Genomic DNA, 20990 nt, shown 5'->3' with positions numbered 1-20990 from the left:
TTTTTTTGTGCTATTTTTTTATTGGAAATCCTGAAAAGTATTTTTTTTATTTTATTTCAAATGCATTCAGTTGTGTTAACTTTTTGAACTTAAATACAAATACACTGGACATAAAAAAGACAATTTTAATACTAGTCACTAAGCTACTAATATAGACTGAAGTAATTAAAGCGGGTCATATGTGCATGTTTGGAATTGTAACAGCTGAAATCAATAATATATCAGGATTCCGATATTAACCTGCGGGCCGCATTAAGTGAAGGTGGGGGCCGCTCGAGGCCCCTGGGCCACCAGTTGCCCATGTATGTTCCAGATAGAATCACATGTAATATTGTCACATACTGTATAACTTTGTGTTGAGATGGGTTCTTCCATCAACACAACCAGCTTATTATTCACATTGTCAGTCTGTGTGTCGTCGTCTCCCCCCCCCCCCCCCCCACACATTCAGCCCACTGATGTGCTGGTGTCACCGTGGCAACAAGTAGTGTCATGGGCCATGGGGTCCTTCAGTAAGCTATGCTGAATGTATGGAAGAAGAGCCCTTATGTCCTGCCTGTCCATTATCCTATGGACCAGAAGTATTTAAATATCTATTATTATCCTATGGACCATAAAAGTATTTAAATAACTATCATTATTCTATGGAACATAAGTATTTAAATGAAGGGTTAACTACTGTATACGCACACCCACAATGATGTCATACATCATAAGACATATTATATCATATAACCCCTGTGAAATGTCAGCAAGGTACGGTTACAAGTAAAAAGACCTGAAAACGATCCACTATGGAACAAAAGGTTGTTTTATTTGTTCCTGAATAAAGACGTCTGAACCATGAACTGTGTGCTTTAAACCCAGAACAAAGACTTGTCTATAAGTAGGCTAGTCGCATATTAATCACACAGCATTGTACGCTAGACAATGTCATACATGCTACAATGACTACTATCACCGGCTTTTACATTGACTTTATTTGATACAAATGCCATCATTTGTATGACATTTATCATATACCCCTGTGAAATCTCAGCAAGGTACGGAGGTATGAAACAATAGATAACCACCTATAGGCAGACCATTCGTTTCTTTTATAATATGATAATGATCAGTAAGACCTACCATTTAATCACCATCTTCTCTAAGTGAACATTACAAGACCCGATTATGGCTCTGAAATACATTGGAAATGGAAGGTTGGAAAGTTAAAAGAATAAGGAGGCTATGCAATTATGTTGGTTTGTCTGTGACCTACGGTACATAAGTTAAAGGCCGTATTGCCTGCTCATCGTCTTCCAACATACAGCATCAGAGCATTTGGCCATCAGGCGTAACTTTACAATGGAAATTGGGGAATTTTTGAGGCATTGTCAGAGGTCTTCACTATAGACGAATCCACAGAGCGGCAGTCATTACTGCGGTGTGAAGCAAACGCCGCTCCGCACCGCGACACGCAGCTACAGGCATTCGCTCTGTGGATTTGTCTATACTGAGTGCATTCTTGTTTAAAGACTTCAATTTGCCCTTCACTAAGTCCTAGTCCCCCCCCCCCGGGTTTCTCAAAGCTTAGAGCCCTATGTACTGTATGTTCTGTGGACTGTGGAGTCCACAGGCATGGTTTTCAGTGGCAATCTGACAGGAACAGAGAGAGGTAAGCGGAGAGCATCATTTTGTTTATGTGTTGTGCTGTGTGCCAGGGCTTGTGGGGCTGCACTGCTGGAGCTCTTTGGTGTAAGGAAAGAGAGATAGAGAAAGCAATATAGGGAGGGAGAGAGAGAGAGAGAGAGAGAGAGAGAGAGAGAGAGAGAGAGAGAGAGAGAGAGAGAGAGAGAGAGAGGAGTTGTTCATCTTTGTTGAATTAAGCTATGAGTATAAGGACTTCCACACTGTTTAATCCATATCCCACTTCTCTTCTCTTGTGGTTTAGCTTCTTGTGATGTTCTGCTTCAGAAAAGCCTAAAAATAAATACGACACCTCATCTCTAAACTTTGAGGGTATGTGCTGTCAGACTTGCTGTCAGACGTTTGTATTATTGCCACAATTGAAACACTTTATTATTCGCTATTCGAAAAAATGGTTGCTCCCGTGAGCCGGGTGATCTGACTCTGCAAATAACGCAAAGGCCCCGCCTCCCCCTCAGTAGTAGTTTTTCATTTACAACTTTTGAGAGGACATGAGGATAGAGATAGAGAGAGAGAGAGAGAGAGAGAGAGAGAGAGAGAGAGAGAGAGAGAGAGAGAGGAAATAAACACCATGACGAGTAATCAGGTAAACGTGTGTTCTCTCTCTCCTTTCCAAGTTTGATGTCAGAACATCAAGCCTATCTAAAACCCTAACATAAAAAGACCAAAACTAAAAACAGCATAAACAAACATTAAAAAAAAATATATATATATATATATACAGTATATATATATATATATATATATATATATATATATATATATATATATATATATATATATATATATATATATATATATATATATGATAAACAGTAATGTTTAGTCAGACTCACGAGCTCCGGCACCTAATAATTTACAAATTAAGCACTGGAATTGTTTCAGTATAGTTACCAGTGTGTGAGGGTCTTGGTGGAGGTATAGTGTTAGGTTAAGGTTATAATGGGTTCAGTACGTACCAGTGTGTGAGGGTCTTGGCGGAGGGGGACCCCAGTCTGTCCCAGGACACAGGGAGTGTATCGGTGAACAGAGCTGCCTGCAGAGCCTCCATGTTGGACGACATGGTCAGCTCTCCCTGGTAGAGGAGTCGCAGTGTGAAACAGGACATCAATGTGGACAACATGGTACATTTTTCTCAAAATAGGGATGCCAGGGTTAAAGTGGTTAACACACGTTTTAATTAAATTGTTAAATTATGATATTATCAAACATACAGTCGAACATGTAGTCTACATTTCTCCAAAGGATACTTTTCTTTTTTGATTTATTTTTGGGCTTTTTATGCCTTTATTATTGATGGTACAGTAGGCTGAAATGGGAAAAGAGAGATGGGGAGTGACACTCAGCAAAGGCCATCGGGATCGGGACTCGAACCCGCGCGACGCGCTGTCAGGTTACATTGTAGCCTAGGTGCCCGGGTGACTAATCGATAGAAGGGTGAACTGTCCCTTTAAACTAACTTTAAGTGAGTCTATAAAAGGCAAGAGCTTCCTGTACCTTCAGGCCCAGGTCCAGCTCTCTGAGGGAGCGGGACATCTCTGCCAGGAGGACGTTCATACGTTCACACTCCTGGAAGCACACCAGGATGTAGGGGCTGCGCTGGGCCGTCTTCGCCGTGATGTCGGCCATGTTGTACTCCTCTGGAAGCTTCTCCATGATGTCATCAAGGACCATCTTCACCTGATGAACATTACATTCAATATTTCAGTTTTACTATTTACTTTACTGGTACAGGTCGTGTCTATAATGCATTATAATAGCATTTATAATGCATTATAATGTGCTTATAACTTAAGGCATTAAGTTAATAAATGTTTTATGATTATGCATAAGAACTTATAACAAAGACACTTTGTAACTGGCTAAGTTAAGGTAGTTATAGTGTGCTGTTCCTCTGAGCTTATAATGCATTATGACCAGCACTTATAATACTTCATAAACCTTGGTGTAAGTTGTTGCATAATTATAAACATCCCCAGCTAAATTAGTTGATAACATCAGAATTTTTTTAAACCACTTTATACATTTAGGCCATACGTTGGCTATTCAAAAACAGCAGATCTAAAAGCTCACAAGCGCGTCACTTCGTGCCACACTGCGAGCTTGTATATCTGCTATTTTAGTTGTTTTTTTTTGAAAAATATCGAAAATGTTGAATGTTGACAATTTTAATAATTTCTTCTCTTCTGGGGGTCCCTGGCACAAAACATTTTCAGATGGTGGTCCGCAGACAATTTGGGGGTCCACTGCAGTAGAGCAGTGATTCTCAAACATTTTCATGTCAAGGACCCCCAAAATGATTTGTATTTGGCTGCGGACCCCCATCTCAAAATATGTTGTTCCAGGGACCCCCCAGAAGCGAAGATTTGAGTTCTAAATGTTCGCTTAAAAAAAATAATATTCAAAGATTTGCACACATTTTCACGATAAAAAAATAAATAGCAGATCTACAAGCTCATAGCGCGGCACTCGGTGCCGCGATATGAGCTTGTAGATCTGCTATTTTTGAATAGCCAAAGAATAAGATATGGATAAAAATGATTGTGACGCTTTATTAACTAATTTAGCTGGGGACCCCCTGGTACCCCCCCCTAAGGACCCCTGGGGGTCCCGTATACCTTCTCCTCTGTGCTCTGCGTGGCCCCCTCTCCCCTGGTGGTCCCGTGGGGCTGCAGCTCCAGCAGGGCTCTGAACAGGGCGTGTGAGGTGACGCCCAGGGTCTCCAGCTCGGCGTTGGGGTGCAGGCCGTACAGGGCGGGGCTCTCCGGCGGCAGGTGCTCGTCCACGTAACCGTGGTAACCGCTGTAGTCCAGGAAGGGCGGGGCCAGGAAGCCGGGACACAGAAACAGCTCCCCTTCAAACTGAAACAGTTACGTGGTGGACGTGAGGCTGAGTTGAGTTCAAGGTAGGTAGTGGTGTTAAGTAACTAAGTACATTTACTCAAGTACTGTACCATTTTGAGGAATTTTTACTTTACTGGAGTATTTCCAATTTTCAGTACTTTTTCTTCTACTCCACTACATCTCAGAGGCAAATATTGTACTTTTTACTGCACTACAATTATTTGAAAACTTAATTTACTAGTTACTTTGCAGATATATATTATTATATTATTTAACATACATTAACCACTTTAGCCCTGTTTTATACATAGGCTATTTGAAAATAGCAGATCTACAAGCTCACAATGTGTCGCATCGCGACACGTTGTGAGCTTGTAGATCTGCTATTTTCAAACATTTTAGTGCTTTTACTTTTGCTACTTTAAGTATATTTTGATGCCAATACTTTTACATTTTTTACTCAAGTAACATTTTGAACACAAGTCTTTTAGTGGGAACAGAGTATTTTTATACTGTGGCTCTATCTCAATAAACTGCAGCAAGTTAAAGCAGCAATCTGTACATGTTATGTCCTTACCTAAATGTTAACCTGACTTTTGATTGATTGATTGAATACTTTATTTAGAAGTTTGCAGAGAAAAAAGCACATGAAAGTAAGGTCAGATGGGGCTAAAGTAGGTTGCAAGTTATAACGTATGTTGCAAGTTATAAATAGTAACATCTAAAATGTTACAAATGCTGTGCCGGATTGAAGGGGTTCATATACTCTTCCGTACAGATTGTTACAATATGTTTTTATTCACTAAAATAAATTCCAGATGACATTTTTCTTACATTCCCCATCCTCCTCAGAAGGAATTGAACAAGGGACAATTGGAAGTTCAAGCTTGTCTGTGTGTTTTAAATGAGGTATTTGGATGGTAATAATCAATATGAAGGACAACAGTACATGTGTGGGACAGTGGATGCTGTGCATACACAACTAGACTGTGATCGATGGCTGATAGTCTGTGTGGAGCCTAATAGTCTATCTGGGCTGAAAGGTAATGCTTCATACCGTCCTACCATGAAATATAAATCACTATGAAATGTCCAACGAACTTCTCTCAGACCAACACCAAATCATCTCCACACACACACACACACACACACACACACACACACACACACACACACACACACACACACACACACACACACACACACACACACACACACACACACACACACACACACACACACACACACACACACACACACACACACACACACACACACACACACACACACACACCTCATCTGTTGGTCACTTGTAGCTGCAATCTGGAAAATATCACTTACAGCGCCTTAAATACATCATAACTAGTACATGTGCAGTGAGTGGTTGGAGGTGGTTCTCCCTGCTCTTCCATTGAGACATTTAAGACCCTGATGTCTGGTATAGGACACCTACTGGTTGACAAGCAGTAATGCCTGAGGCTCACAAGCGCAATATTGCTACAGTACCATAGTGGGTGCCATGTATTGCTGCAGGTAGGTGTGGTGGTACAGTAGGTACAGTAGGTACAGTACACAGTACCATAGTGGGCGTCATGTATTGTTGCAGGTAGGTGTGGTGGTACAGTAGGTACAGTAGGTACAGTACACAGTACCATAGTGGGTGTCATGTATTGCTGCAGGTAGGTGTGGTGGTACAGTAGGTACAGTACCATAGTGGGCGTCATGTATTGTTGCAGGTAGGTGCGGCAGAGCCTCCGGTCCCAGTCATCGGTGATGTGACCTCCATACATGATCTCTCCAAACAGGTAGCACAGGTCCTCCCATGGCACCTGCAAGGACAACGACATCACTTCAGTCTCACGACACTAAAAGCCCCGTTCACACTGAAGCGCGGCGCAATAGACTAGCTTCAAGTGTCGATGGACTGTCTTGTCTTCTATGTGAACCAGCGTTTCACACTTTTTTTTGAAGTTGGACAGCAAAAAGCAAAGTTTCAAACCTCCCAAAAGCTGAACTTTGAAGCTAGTGTTATAACACATCATCATACAATGATGTCCCATAAGACGATTTGTGAACTTGCAGATCTGATATATATATTCCCTCTGTCAATACCAAGGAGATTTGTTATAGAAGGAAAAAAAGCACTATATTCTGATAGTAATTATTGCTATAAAGTGTTTGTTCAGTAATAGGGGTCTCCATGTCTCTCCAACTGTTTAATAAATAGAAAATACATTTTCAGATGGGTTACCAATTTCAGCCAATCAGGAAAGAGAGTACCCATTTATCAGCTTAAATTGTATAGTGTTCCAGTTGGGTTTACTCATGTCTTTAGGTCATTACTTCCATTTCACTTGTTTATCCTGTATCCCGTATGAGTTCTCTCCCCTGATTGAATTAAATTGGTATCCCGACCTGAAAATGTCTGTTTACTAAAGAGCTAGAGAGACATGGAGACCCCTGTTACTGAACAAACACTCTATAGCAATGATTACTATCACAATATAGAGCTATTTATCACTTATTTTAACCTACACCCAATCACTTACCCTATCTTTAATATTGGGTAATGACTTCACAAGAGTAATATGAATTTCAATTCCATTGTGAAATCAGTTGAAAACCACTTGTGTTTTAAGTGTGCTTGTTTTTCTTCATTAAACTCCTCCTCATCATCACACGTCGATGGTTCTATCCTGGAAATCGCACAACGCTAACAATAACGATTCTCCTCCGCAATAAAAAAAATAAGCACTTTTAACGACGATAATGGTTGCGAAATGGGCCAGAAATTACGTTTCTTTACACACAATGATCTCAATGTGTGACACCATGAGGCCTCTACCTCAGCAGGGGGTAGGGGTGAGGGGGTGGGGGGTGAGGGGGCATTATGATCCTCTGAGGAGGGTGAAGGAGGAAAGAGGAGAGAGAAGAGAGAGAAGAGCCTCTATCCCGGATTCATAACAAATGACAAAAGCTGCCGGTTCACAATCATTTGTACCTGTATTGTTTTGCAAATTGCTTCCTTCATCAGCTCTAATTGCAGTGATCACTTATGCAGCGTGGCGGAGTGTCAGATCAGCCCTGCATGTAATTACATTTAGGAGAACGCTTCATTGCCCTCCTAATGAATCCTCTGTATACGCACATACAGGTTACTGTGTTTAGTTAACCCGTTAAGACCGGGGGAACGCATCTGTGTGTGTGTAACCACTTAAAAAAAACGTTATTTTATACTTTTGAGCTGTTCAAAAATGTTGAAAATGTGTGAAAAAACTTGAATCTTTGAACATATGTATGTTTTTTAAAGCAAACATTTTGAACTCAAATCTTTGCTTCTGGGTATTCTACAAACAGTTTTTCTTTTTTTCAAACTTATGTTGCTATAATATCAGTGGTTCTCAAACTTTTTTCATGTCAAGGACCCCCAAAATGATATGCATTTGTCTGTGGACCCCCTCAAAATATTTTGTTCCGGGGATCCCAGAGAAGCAAAGATTTTAGTTAAAAAAAAATATATATATATTCAAAGATTTGCACACATTTTCACGTTTTTTTTGCAGATCTATCGCTATGAGCTTGTATATCTGCTATTTTTGAATAGCCAAAGAAATCAAAAAAATGACACAGATGCGTTCCCGGTCTGAATGGGTTAACATAATGAAGGACATTCTTTTTTTCCTTTTTTTTTTTTGGAGGGCAGTATACCCAGCAGATATAATTGGTTGTGACCGCGGTAATAAGAGTGCTAAGAGGGAAGCATTAGGAGTTGCGACTAGAGAAGCGCAACTGTCGTGAGAATGGATTTTTTTTTGTGTGTCTTGCCGAGATATAAAGCTAAATTACAGGTTGGGGCGTCCGTAGCTCTAAAGAGCAGACACGCAATATAGGAACAGACATTTTTCATGCTTAATAGTGGAGCAAAAAAATTTCACTAAGTAATTGGAGGCAGCATGGGGATAATCCAGCATCCGCTGAACTAGCTGCACCGCCACCACCCAAAACCTCACCGCCATTATCGTTAGGGGTGATTGATACATCGTTAAGGGTGATTGATACCTAGGTGATTGATACTTAGGTGATTGACACTTAGGTGATTGATAGGTGATTGATACCTAGGTGCACGCTGGCGAAAATACTTGGTTTTCCCCTTTACACCAAATCTTTTCGCCAAAATCCTAACCCTGTTCTGTAATTGTTGATGACATGTATTATTGTGCACATTTTTTATGCTATGTTGATGAAATTGAATACATAGGACCACAATGGAAACAAGTCCCCAAGACTTTTTTGTCCTATCCTTTTAGCCTAAATTGTCTTACTGTACCTTGTGATGTTGTTGTGTTGTATTTGTATATTTGATGGCTTCAACAGCCCAGGATGAAGGTGAGCATACCTTGGAGTTGGCCTCCAGGTAGTTGTAGAGGACGTTGACAGAGATGGTGAGGTCTCCGGTGTTGAAGGGGTACGAGCGGTTCCATCCCTGGGGACCGAACTTACGGCGCTCCGTCACGCAGGCGTGGAAGTAGCAGAGAGAGAAGAACACGGAGTTGAACTCCTGCTCCCTGCAGCACATCTCCAGAGTGTCCTGGAGGACGTGTGTGATGAAGACAAAGAGAAGAGAGAGACACGTCGTCATTGTACACGCCAACGTGGAAAGCATTTGTTTTACGGTCGTGGTTGGCAAAGTTGCCATGCCAACCAGAAGTGTGCTGTAATGTAGGCATACACACTTGACAAGTAAAGGTTCAGAATTCAAAATGTACTTGAGTAAAAGTATAAAAGTATTGGCATCAAAATATACTTAAAGGAGGAGTTCACCCAAAAAATGACTTATTTCTATCAATTACACACCCCATGAAGCCTTGATTTCATGGATTTATTCTTGTTTTTGTGGCATTCCTAAGACAATAATTTGATGACCGTGTGTATTTCCGGTAGGAGACACAAATGATCTACTTTGTGTCTCCTACCGGATACATTAGCCGGTAGGAGAAGGGAATCAAATTATTAGCTTAGGAATGTGACAAAAACAAAAAAGAATCCATGGATTCAAGGCTTCATAGGGTGTGCAATTGATAGAAAATAAGTATTTTTTTGGGTGAACTCCTCCTTTAAAGTACCACAAGTGAAGGTACTCATAATGCAGAATGTCCCATTAAAAGTTTTCAAAATGTATACAAATCTTTTGAAAATAGCCGATCTACAAGCTCACAACGCGTCGCAATGTGACGCGTTGTGAAATATATATGTAGAGCTTAAGTGGTAATCTAAAAAGTAACTAGTAACGTTTTCAAATAATTGTAGTGGAGTAAAAGTACAATATTTTCCTCCGAGATGTAGTGGAGTAGAAGTAAAAGTATTGAACATTGGAAATACTCCACTAAGGTAAAAAATATCTCAAAATTGTACTTCGTACCAATAATTTGATGACCAGCGGACCGGTAGGCAGCGGTTCCGGTAGGAGACACAAAGGAGACTCTTTGTGTCTCCTACCGGAACCGCTGCCGCCTGCCGGTCATCAAATTATTTGGCTTAGGAATGCAACAAAAACCAAAAAAATATCCATGAATTCACGGCTCCATGTGGTGACTAATCGATACAAAAAAAGTCATTTTGGGGATGAACTATCCCTTTAATCTTAAAATAACTAATAACCGAAAATAGGCGATCTACAAGCTTACAACACGTCGCAGCGCGACGTGTTGTAAGCTTGTAGATCGCCTATTTTCGGTGCATGACACGCTTCCATAGAAGACGATGCTGACTTCTATGGAATCCAAATGACTGAAATCGGTCGTTAGCGACTGAGAACTTAAAGTTGTACAATGCAGAATCACAAATAACGATTTTTAGCAACCTCTGCTGGTCACTACCGTCACTGCATACAATTTCCCTAGTCCTCGATTACCCAGAATTCCATTCGTTTTCACCGGAAGCCGGAAGCGTTTCAAAAAGCGATCTTTTAATTGTTTTATACTATCTACGGATCGTTTCTCTTAGCCAGTGGAGCATTAGTTACCATGAGCTGTGCTTTCTTTTTCTGTTCTTTTTCGATCTTCCAATCCTACATTCTCTTAAAATCAGCGTGAGGTTCCTTTTTGTTAATAGCGCGCTAGTTCCTGGCCAAACAGGAAACCGTTGCGGTAGTTCCTGAGGACGTCGGCCACGACGTCATGACGTTGGCCAGGAACGTCATTTTCCCGGGAAAGTCCCCCCCGTACACGTTCAATAGAAAATATATAAATAAAAGGCTTCCGGGGGTGAAATTCACGGAGTGGGTGTTGTGAAACTTTTGCCACTCGCAAAAGATATACAATTTAACTTTAGTTTTGTTGAAAACGTTACCTAGTATTACTTTAAATCCATGCGTTTTGCCTCGTTCGTACCTGGCTGAAGTTGTTCAGGGCGGCGTGCAGACTGGCGTTCATGCCGGTGGGCGGCTCGCTGGTGATCTTGACGGCGTTCTCCAGTAAACCTCTGGGAATGACGTGCCGGTCGGGGTCGGCCGCGGGCTCCCCGCTGATGAAGAGCCTGTAGTCTGGATGACTGTCCACCGCCACGCTCTCCACCAGCACCTCCAGGGTGGGCAGCCAGCGCGCCACCAGATGGACATTCTGATAACGATATAGAAGAATAGGATATAGAGGGTAGAATGTGGTATAAACAGAATAGTGGAGGAGAGGAGAGGAGAGGAGAGGAGAGGAGAGGAGAGGAGAGGAGAGGAGAGGAGAGGAGAGGAGAGGAGAGGAGAGGAGAATTCAACATGGGCAAAACCAAAATACCAAAAAAGGACATTTCATCAATATCGCTATCATTTCATAAAATGTGAATTAAAGGGATAGTTCATCCAAAAAATTGCTAATTTTCTATCAATTACTCACCCCATGAAGCCTTGAATTCACTGAGATTTTTTAGTTTTTGTCGCATTCCTAAGCCAATAATTTGATGACCAGGCCGGTCATATATATATATATATATATATATATATATATATATATATATATATATATATATATATATAGTTTATATATCTACAAACTACACATTTTACGTTGTATTCCAAAAGAAACGCTTCCTTCCATTGTTCTGAAAGGCTGCAGTGATGCGATTGGCTGCACGGCACGATTTCCCTTTCAGGCAAGCCGTTTATACGGCTGATTTAGCCAATCATGATCCTGATTGAACCAAATTGAGTTTGTGTTCCCCGGCTCAGGAGGTGAGCTAATTCAATTAGGTTTCTGCAGTGACTGTCTGGGAACAGTACAGCAGTCTGCCGCTCCATGGCTGCTGAGTAAACATTTGTACCAGGGAAGGTATATTAGCCCATTAAGACCGGGAAAGAAACCACTTTAACCATTATCTTATACTTTGGCTATTCAAAAAACAGCAGATATACAAGCTCATAGCGCGGCACCGAGTGCCGCACTATGAGCTTGTAGATCTGTTATTTTTTGGGATTAAAAAAAACGTGAAAATGTTTGCAAATCTTTGATACAATACATTTTTAACTCAAATCTTTCCTTCTGGGGGTCCTTGACATGAAAAAAGTTTGAAATATTATAGCAACTTTAAAAAAAATAACTGTTAGGATTTAGAAGACATTTGTAGAATGCCCAGAAGCAAAGATTTGAGTTAAACATTTTTGAATACATATTTTTTTGAGTTAAAAATATATGTATTCAAAGATTTGCACACATTTTCACGATGATTCAAAAACAATAGCAGATCTACAGGCTCGTAGCACCGCCACCACTGAGCTTGCAGATCTACTATTTTTGAATAGCCCAAAAAGCATAAAATAATGGTTATAGCTACAAATCTAAAATGACACATTATGCGTGTGACAACGACTAGAGGTATCTAAAGAGCATAGAGTACGTTTCTGAACGTGCCAAAGAGACTGTCAATCGCTGCCAGTCTGACAACTCAAATATCGCGATACTACCGAGCCAGAAACGATACCTGCCGCTGTTTAGATGCCTCAATAAAATCACGTATAGTGTGCACGTAAAAAAAAAACAGCGATCACAAAACAACCTGTTATTATGTCTCCTCTTATATTCCTGAACCGATTATATCACATAGGTCGTAATCGTTCAGGAATAGTGTTTGTTCACAAGTAGGCCTGTCACAATTATTACCTAATCGTCTAATCGCACATTATTTTATATAATCGCAATTATTTTAGCATAATCGTCATAATCATCATAATCAATTCCATGTTAACACATTCCATGCCAGAGTTTAATCTCATAATGTACTCACCAGTGCCAGCGTTTTATTGTTGTTTTTTTGTTTTTATCATGTCGCCACAGACCTCGCTAAATAAGTTAAAAGTGCGCGTTCATTTGGTTCTAAACACACAGCGGATCTGTGAGAAACGTCCAGCGAAAACAGTTTCCAAATGCGAGCCGCCATCTTGAAGCTACAGCCGATACACGCTAAACAGTGATCAGCGAGGAGAAAAACAACAAACCGAGAAAATCGAGTTTTAAACAGGATCCCAGACAGGAAGCGGATACGATCGAAAAAACCGGAACCCGAATAATTCCGTTTCCGGCCGAAAACCGGAAACGGAAATGGATCAAAAAAATTCGGAAAGTGCACCTTGGGCGATTAACATGGGAATCGGCGGTTCGCGTAGATCTACGCGACTGGCACGCTGCGGCTTTAAATAGGTTCGCGTAGATCTACGCGATTGGCATTCAATGTGTTAAAAATGTCATATATTTTCCAAAAATGTCAAAAATAGTGGAAATAGCAGATCTACAAGCTCAACACGCGTCGCGATGCGACGCATTTTGAGCTTGTAGATCGTCTATTTCCACTATTAATGTTTATTTTTAAGTATAAAGTAATTAAATATGTGTTATTTGTCATATCTGCCCTGTGCAACTTTTGTGGCTAAAAGCCAAACAGAAATGTAATATTTATTCATAATGTTCCATTCATTTCCAATGACAGAAACACAATTAAATTAATTAATCGCAATTATTTGAGTGACAATTAATCGTCAACTTTGCAAAATTTGCAATCGTGACAGCCCTATTCACAAGCTGATCCAGCTGGCTGTCATTCACTCCAATGTTATTTCACAGAACTTCCGGATTTCAGTTTTGACTCCCATGCGTGGCAATGGCCGCCTGACTGACCCTATACTGTACCTTCTTCTATCACAGCCTTGGTATGTACGTTACCTGCAGAATGAGCCAGTGTCCATGCTGAGAGGCCCTCCTCAGCAGTCTCTCTGCCACCTCCTCCTGCCCCTGGCCCAGGGAGACGTTGTGCACGGTGCCCTGCTCCATGGAGAAGCCCATCTTAAGCCCTGCAACACACACACACACACACAGCACAATGCATCAGGACCATCACGGACAAACAACAAGACACAGAGAGAGCCTATTAAAAGGTACACAGGAAACCAACGTTTGGACAATAGTCTTCCTCAGGGTTTGATTAGTCTAGTTTGTTGACTACTTTTGATGCAGTAATGGTCTTTTTTTTTCCCTCCAGTGATGTTCTGACCACATTCTTTTGTCTGTCTGTCTGTCTGGTTGTCTGTCTGGTTTTCTGTACCGATCAGCACCACATGCGTTGTGCACGCTGCCAGTAAGCCAGAAAAAAAAAAGGATCTGAATGTTTTTTTTGTTTGTTACATTCAGTGAACAATGTCAGATCTCTGATCCACCATCCTGCTGTCACTCCATATTTGGTCCAGAATGATTGGTCCACAGTGACTGCCAGCAGTTCCCACTTGATGTTGTGTGGGAGTTCCGACCGCTCCAGACCGCACTGAATAACTGCTAGCTTACATAACGTCTTCAGACTAGGACTCAAGTCTAAGACATACAGGTCGGTGGAAGCATCCTCCCCTCCAAAGAGGATGATACGATCTCCCACCATGCAACAGCACATTCTAGAACTCGCACGTGGGCCTTTCCCCTTGGGCTCAACCTTCTTCCAGGTGAGGGTCTCTGGACTGAATTTCCACAGTTCATCGATATAGCCACCATATATGTACAGCTCTCCATTGTAGGTAAAGGCTGAATGATCCCAGAGTGCTCCTGGAGGAAGCTGTGCAGAAGGTGTGTTCAGCCAGAGGTCGGTCTCTGTGTCAAACACTCTGATGTAGTTGTAGCACTGAACTCCACTGCCCCTCCCAGAGCTTTCCCCTAATACAAACATCTTTGTCCCGATGATGGTGGAAGTTTGACACCATGAAACAGGTGGTATAGTGCCTCTGGTAATAATTAAAGACCAGACCATTGTGGTGGTGTCCAACTTGTATGTGTCATCAGTGTGTCTAGACAGCTGGGACGACCATCCTCCATGTATATACAGTACATGACCTTCCCCAAGACACAGGCTGAGTGGCAGCTCCTGTCCACTGGAACAGTCCCAGAAACCTGTGGTTTGAACCATGTGTGGTTGTCAACATCAAATGCAGAAATGCAGAAATTAGGCCCTCCCCAGAGGTAGACGGTATATTCTATTAGCACAGCTGTGTGGCCCCAGCAGAACATCGGGGGAGCCTCAAGGTGACGTGCTCCTCTTCCAGGTGTCACTGGGGTCAACTTCATCCAGAGCAAAGACACTGTGTTGAAGACTTGAACATCAATCCGATTCATGAAGTCATTCATTTTGTACATGTCGTATCCTCCAAACAAATACAGCTCGTTTCCCACGGCGACAGCAACATGCTGACAGGTTCCTTTTGGTACGTGGTTGAGAAGAACGGTCCACTGGAACATTTCACAACACCAGCAGCTACTGTGGATTAAAGAGGTTCACAACACCTGCAGCTACCGTGGATTAAAGAGGATTTACACCACCAGCGCTTACAACTTTGCTCTGAAGCACAATGCAGGCCTATGTGTGTTTGCGGTCACTTATATGGGTGCAGTAACATCATGGAAAGTTTGACCAATCCGTGAAGATGTCTGTTGTTCTCCCTAATATGGTAAATTGATCACCATAGCAACCGCAGCGCCGCATTACGCAGCACACAGTCTCTTCATCTGTGTGAAAGGGATATTTCACCTTCAAACATGTCTCGGGTCATTTTAACATCTGCTCTGGCTGTTTCACCCCAGACAGTTTTTATGTTGCTTGATTCAGTGTTTAGATGTTTTATATTTATCTTACAAGTGTTTCATTTATTGGTTGAATACTTCATAAACACACTTATTAACTCATTCACTGCCAGGGACGACTTATGACGATCTTTTTTTTCCCAAAGGCCCAGCCTACCAAGGACGACTTATGACGACATTTTCGTTTTCAGTGGTTTTCCACCAGATGGCGCTGTTCTCTATCATTTTCACCCTCAAGTCAAACAGATCCAGGAGATCACGTGGTCGAAAGGTTCCCCACCATCCACTTCCTGTTTAGCGTCATTCGTCGCACTGGGGTGGCAGACTCACACCGGAAGTTCGGGGAATAACATTGGAGTCTATGAGAGCCGGCTGGACAGCTTATGAACAAACAGTGTGTACACTGTATAATTTTATAGAGGTATCTAAAGAGCACAAAGTATGTTTCTGAACGGCCAAAGCATCGCAAGACTGTCCTCCATTTCCTGTCTGGCAACCCAATCTCGCGATACCTCCGAGACAGAGACGATACCTGCCGCTGTTTAGATGCCTCATTAAAATGATGTACTGTGCACATCGAAAATCAAGTGATTAGAAAACAACCTAATATGTCTTATCTTATATTCCTAAAACGATGATATGTCAAAGGTCACAATCATTCAGAAATAATGTTTGTTCATGAGGCTGGTCCAGCCGGCTCCATCAGACAGCTGTATCTTGAGTTCTCATTTTTTCCCCTGCATTTTGGCGAGACATGCCATATTCAACACCCTGTTGAATATAGTTTGCGTATTATTATGACATGCCCAGAATAGGGATGATATGGGTTCAAGTGGTTAACATAGTGGCTTCCCTGTGCAATTGAAAAGGCTTTGAGACTAAATGAATGAATCTGGTTAACTGGCCTGAATGCCCCTACAGATAACAAGTAAGTACTAGCCTGGTTCCAGACCATAGACCCCGCCCACTCTCTGAGTGGGGCTCCTCTTGGTGTGGTGTCATAATGTGAGCCTATAGACCATATTCACACGGCGGCCATATTGGAATTTAACATTGAAAGTGCCGCCACCTGGGGTGGCTACTTTCATTGACTTCATAGAAACATGGCCGCCGTGTGAATATGGTCTATGGCTTTTCACGGTAGAAGAAATACCTGTCAAATCAGAGTCGGAGGTGGGGGTGGGGTCTAACGACAAGCCAATCAGCGCCACGGGGCGTTCTCAAGCTGTGCGACACTAGCCTGCGACGTCAGATGTAGGCGGATCCTTGGATCTCTTGTGATTGGTTTAGGGAAATGCTAATCCCCTCCCCCAAGTAATGGACTACAGTGCAGCCAATTTCAGACTGAAGCTCCACGCAGCTTCAGTCTGATAATCAGGCTAAGTAAGTACACCTTGCGAACCACGTGGTCCATACAGGAGCCTATCTCCTGTTTCTGTAGCGTGAGGCAGCTTTATGTACAAGTACATCCCCTGGACAGCTTTTATTTATACGTTTATTTGGGAGGGACAGTACATGTTAATGAACACCACACATACAATGCAATGTAAATACGCCGGATTTAGCAAGAATGCTAATTTCCAACCATAGTCCCCATACAGAAAACAAGCAACATGACAAAAACATTACTAAGAGGGTACAAACAGAAGAGAAGAAAGCAACGGTAAAAAAGGTCTAGTTTTGACCTAAAATACCAGAGACTGGACAGGACAGTAGTATGTCGCAGGGACTTAACCCTAATCCAAGCCTTGATGCTGAGTTCCAAGCAGGGAAACGTTGGTTACCATGTTTAAAGTCTTTCGTGTGACCCGGCCAGGGATCGAACTCAGACCTCCCAGTCTCAGGGCAGACGCTCTAACCACAAGGCCACTGAGCTGGTCTCACAGTTAACAAGCTACATCATTATACTCTTATTATAGTGGGGAATGTATTTCCTTACAGTGATGTGCACCTATCTTGAACATAACATGCAATGATGTTTAAAACAAACTAAACAAAAAATGTAACTGCCTCACTTGCAGGCATATAATGTGTCCAATTATTTGTCTCACACTCTAATTATATGACACATACTTTTACTAAATTCTATGCCTGATAATTGTGCCTCATTTGTATATATACATATATATATATAAAATATTTTTTTAGTATTAATTTGAACATGATGTTTTTCTTGTGGTTATTTTACCTAACTTCTCCACATCTTTGAGAGGATCCACCCCGGTGGACAGGATGAAGAACAGCGGGGTGGAGGGCTCGCTCTCCTCAAAGGATTTCTCCAGCTCCAGACCAGCGGTCTCCACATATCTGCTCCCCATGGTCTCCTCCACAAAGATCCTGCCAAGGTTAGTTAGTGGACATTACACACCTTGAACCCATTCAAACCGGGAACGCATCTGTGTAACCACTTAAACCATCATTTTATACTTTGGCTATTCATAAAATAGCAGATATACAAGCTCATAGCGCTATGAGCTAACAGTTTTCTTTAAAAAAAAATATGTGTTGGTATAATATCAGTGGTTCTCAAAATATTTTGTTCCAGGGACCCCCAGAAGCAAAGAAAAAAAAACGGAGACGACCATTGTGTGCCAGGTACCTCCAGAAACATGAGTTAAAAATGGCTGCTTTAAAATATATATATTCAAAGATTTGCAAAAGAAAATATGATTTTTCAAAAATAGCAGATCTACAAGCTCATACGCGTCACTTCGTGGCGCGCTATGAGCTTGTATATCTGCTATTTTTTAATAGCCTAAAGCATAAAATATGGTTAAAGTGGTTAAAATGATTGTGATGCTATATTAACACATTTTGCTGGGGACCCCCTGGCACAACCCACCCCAAGGACCCCTTGGGGGTCCCGGGACCCCACTTTGAGAACCAATGTTAATAAAGGTTGAAAGGTCGCCCATGCCTGAGGGAGTACGTCATCCTGTCAGGCCTCAGAGCTCTGAGGACGATGAGCTTGTGGAGGGAGCTGAGGTTCTTCCACTCCTGGGGAAGCCTCTCCCTCTCGGGACACTCGGACTCAACCACCTTCCTCCAGCGTTTCGGGGAGCTCTCCATGTCTCTGTCCAGGCCGCTCAGCTCCTCCAGCGTAGATATGGTCTATATATTCAGACAAACACACGTCATGATGGAACCTCCTCACCACATTAACCACTTCAGCCCTATATACATTTTGGCCATTTGAAAATAGCCGATCTACAAGCTCACAATGCGTCGCGATGCGACGCATTGTGAGCTCGTAGATCTGCTATTTTCAAAAGATTTGTATACATTTGAGAACTTGAAATGGGACATTCTGCACAATGAGTACTTTTACTTTTGGTATTTTAAGTACATTTTGATGCCTATACTTTTGTACTTTTACTCAAGTCAGTGGCGCTGGCGCTTGTTTACTTAAAAGACACTGTGTCCCCCCACTATTCAGTCAGGCCCCAAAAAAACCCAAAACCAAATCCAATCCAGTCCCCCTCACCTCGCGACCACCGCGAGCGCGAGGTGGGGGGACCCATCTCGAAACCTGATCAACTTTTCAGAATGTGGAGAAGACAAACTTCACTTCTACTGGTCAACCTTGATTTTCCCTTAAATAGAAAGACAAAATTACCTCTGACACTTCATGTTTCAACTTTTTGAACCAAATTAACCAAAATAACCGAATTAACCCCCCAAAAAATTAACAAACCCACCCGAAAAAAAACAAGTACATTTTGAATTCCGGACTTTTACTTGTAACAGAGTATTTCTATATTGCAGTATTGAAACTTTTACTTAACCCACTAAGACCTGGGACGCATCTGTGTCACTTTTAGATTTCTTTAGGCTATTCAAAAATAGCAGATATACAAGCTCATAGCGCGGCACCGAGTGCCGCGCTATGAACTTGTAGATCTGCTATTTTTGAAAAATCTTGATTTTTTTTTTTTGATTTTTTTTCAAAAATCTGTTAGGATTTAAAAAACATTTTAAAGGGGTAGTTCACCCCCAAAATAACTTTTTTTCTATTGATTACTGACCATCTGGAGCCTTGAATTCATAGATTTTTTTTTGTTTTTGTCACATTCCTAAGCCAATAATTTGATTATAATAAATGTGTCCCCATTGATTCCGGTAGGAGACACAAATGCATTTGTGTCTCCTACCGGAATCAATGGGGCTAAATTTATTATAATCAAATAATAAAGGAAGGAATGCGACAAAAACAAATAAATATCCATGAATTCAAGGCTCCATGGGGTGAGTAATCAATAGAAAAAAAGTTATTTGGGGGGTGAACTACCCCTTTAAGAATCGCCTCAGGTCTTAAAGGGTTAAGTAAAACATTTGAGTACTTTTTCCACCTCTGGGGTATGACATTCATTCAGTAACGGTACCTTGATGGCTCCCCAGGCCTGTGGGGACAGGAAGGCCACCGGGCTGGCTCTGCAAGGCTCCACAGGGAAACGCAGCAGAAAGTCAAGCTCCTGGCCGTCAATCGAGCCCTGTTTCAGGAGCACCTGAGGATAACGATAATGATGATAATGAATGTATTTATATAGCGCTTTTCCAAACAAGGTTACAAAGCGCTTTACAGATAAAAAGAGCAGCATAATAACCATACAGCTTAACCCTTTAAGACCTGAGGCGATTCTTTAAAAAAATCGAAATCCTAACAGTTTTTGGAAAAAAATCTAAACATTTTTTTTTCACGATTTTTCAAAAATAGCAGATCTACAAGTTCATAGCGCGGCACTCGGTGCCGCGCTATGAGCTTGTAGATCTGCTATTTTTGAATAGCCAAAGACGTCTAAAGTGACACAGATGCGTTCCAGGTATTAATGGGTTAAAACAGCATACATAAAATCAATGGGTAACATAATTAGAACAAAAATAACAGAGAAGACCGACCAATTAAAAACTGATAACACAATAACTGAAAAAATGCAAAACCATTAGGAAAAGGCCTTAAAGGGATATTTCACTTTTTTTTTTAAATGGGGTAATTTTATCATCTACTCAGGCTTTAGGGAGCACCCCGGACAGTTTTTAACCCATTGAGACCTGAAGCCGATTCTACAGGTCTCCTAAATCTCAACAGTATTCTGAAAAACGTATGTTTCTATATCAGTGGTGCTCAATCTTTTTCATGTCAAGGACCCCCAAAATTATATGTATTTGGCCGCGGACCCACATCAAAATATCTTGTTCCAGGGACCCCCCAGAAGCAAAGATTTTAGTTAAAAATGTTCGCTTTAAAAATATATATATTTTCAAAGATTTGCACACATTTTCACGATTTTTCAAAAATAGCAGATCTACAAGCTCGTAGCGCGGCACTCGGTGCCGCGCTATGAGCTTGTAGATCTGCTATTTT

The 20990-nt window shown here is 41.5% G+C and overlaps 1 protein-coding gene across 1 annotated transcript in view; it reads right to left on the bottom strand.

Annotated features, from left to right (window-relative positions):
* The window catches only part of LOC308083427 (dynein axonemal heavy chain 11), a gene marked incomplete at both ends in the record, with an annotated part of 121990 nt that overhangs the window by 2955 nt on the left and 98045 nt on the right, over positions 1-20990 (bottom strand). The window contains 10 exons of the mRNA XM_080425742.1: positions 2649-2764; positions 3187-3369; positions 4308-4550; positions 6242-6370; positions 8929-9120; positions 10922-11149; positions 13733-13860; positions 17817-17965; positions 18546-18739; positions 20011-20133. Of these exons, the coding sequence (XP_080281868.1) occupies positions 2649-2764; positions 3187-3369; positions 4308-4550; positions 6242-6370; positions 8929-9120; positions 10922-11149; positions 13733-13860; positions 17817-17965; positions 18546-18739; positions 20011-20133 (1685 nt within the window). The remainder of the gene's footprint in view (positions 1-2648; positions 2765-3186; positions 3370-4307; positions 4551-6241; positions 6371-8928; positions 9121-10921; positions 11150-13732; positions 13861-17816; positions 17966-18545; positions 18740-20010; positions 20134-20990) is intronic.

The sequence above is a fragment of the Gymnoscopelus braueri genome (assembly GCF_963280865.1).
Source record: "Gymnoscopelus braueri genome assembly, chromosome: 4".
Taxonomy (NCBI): Eukaryota; Metazoa; Chordata; class Actinopteri; order Myctophiformes; family Myctophidae; genus Gymnoscopelus; species Gymnoscopelus braueri.
This window is presented reverse-complemented; position numbering and strand designations above follow the sequence as displayed.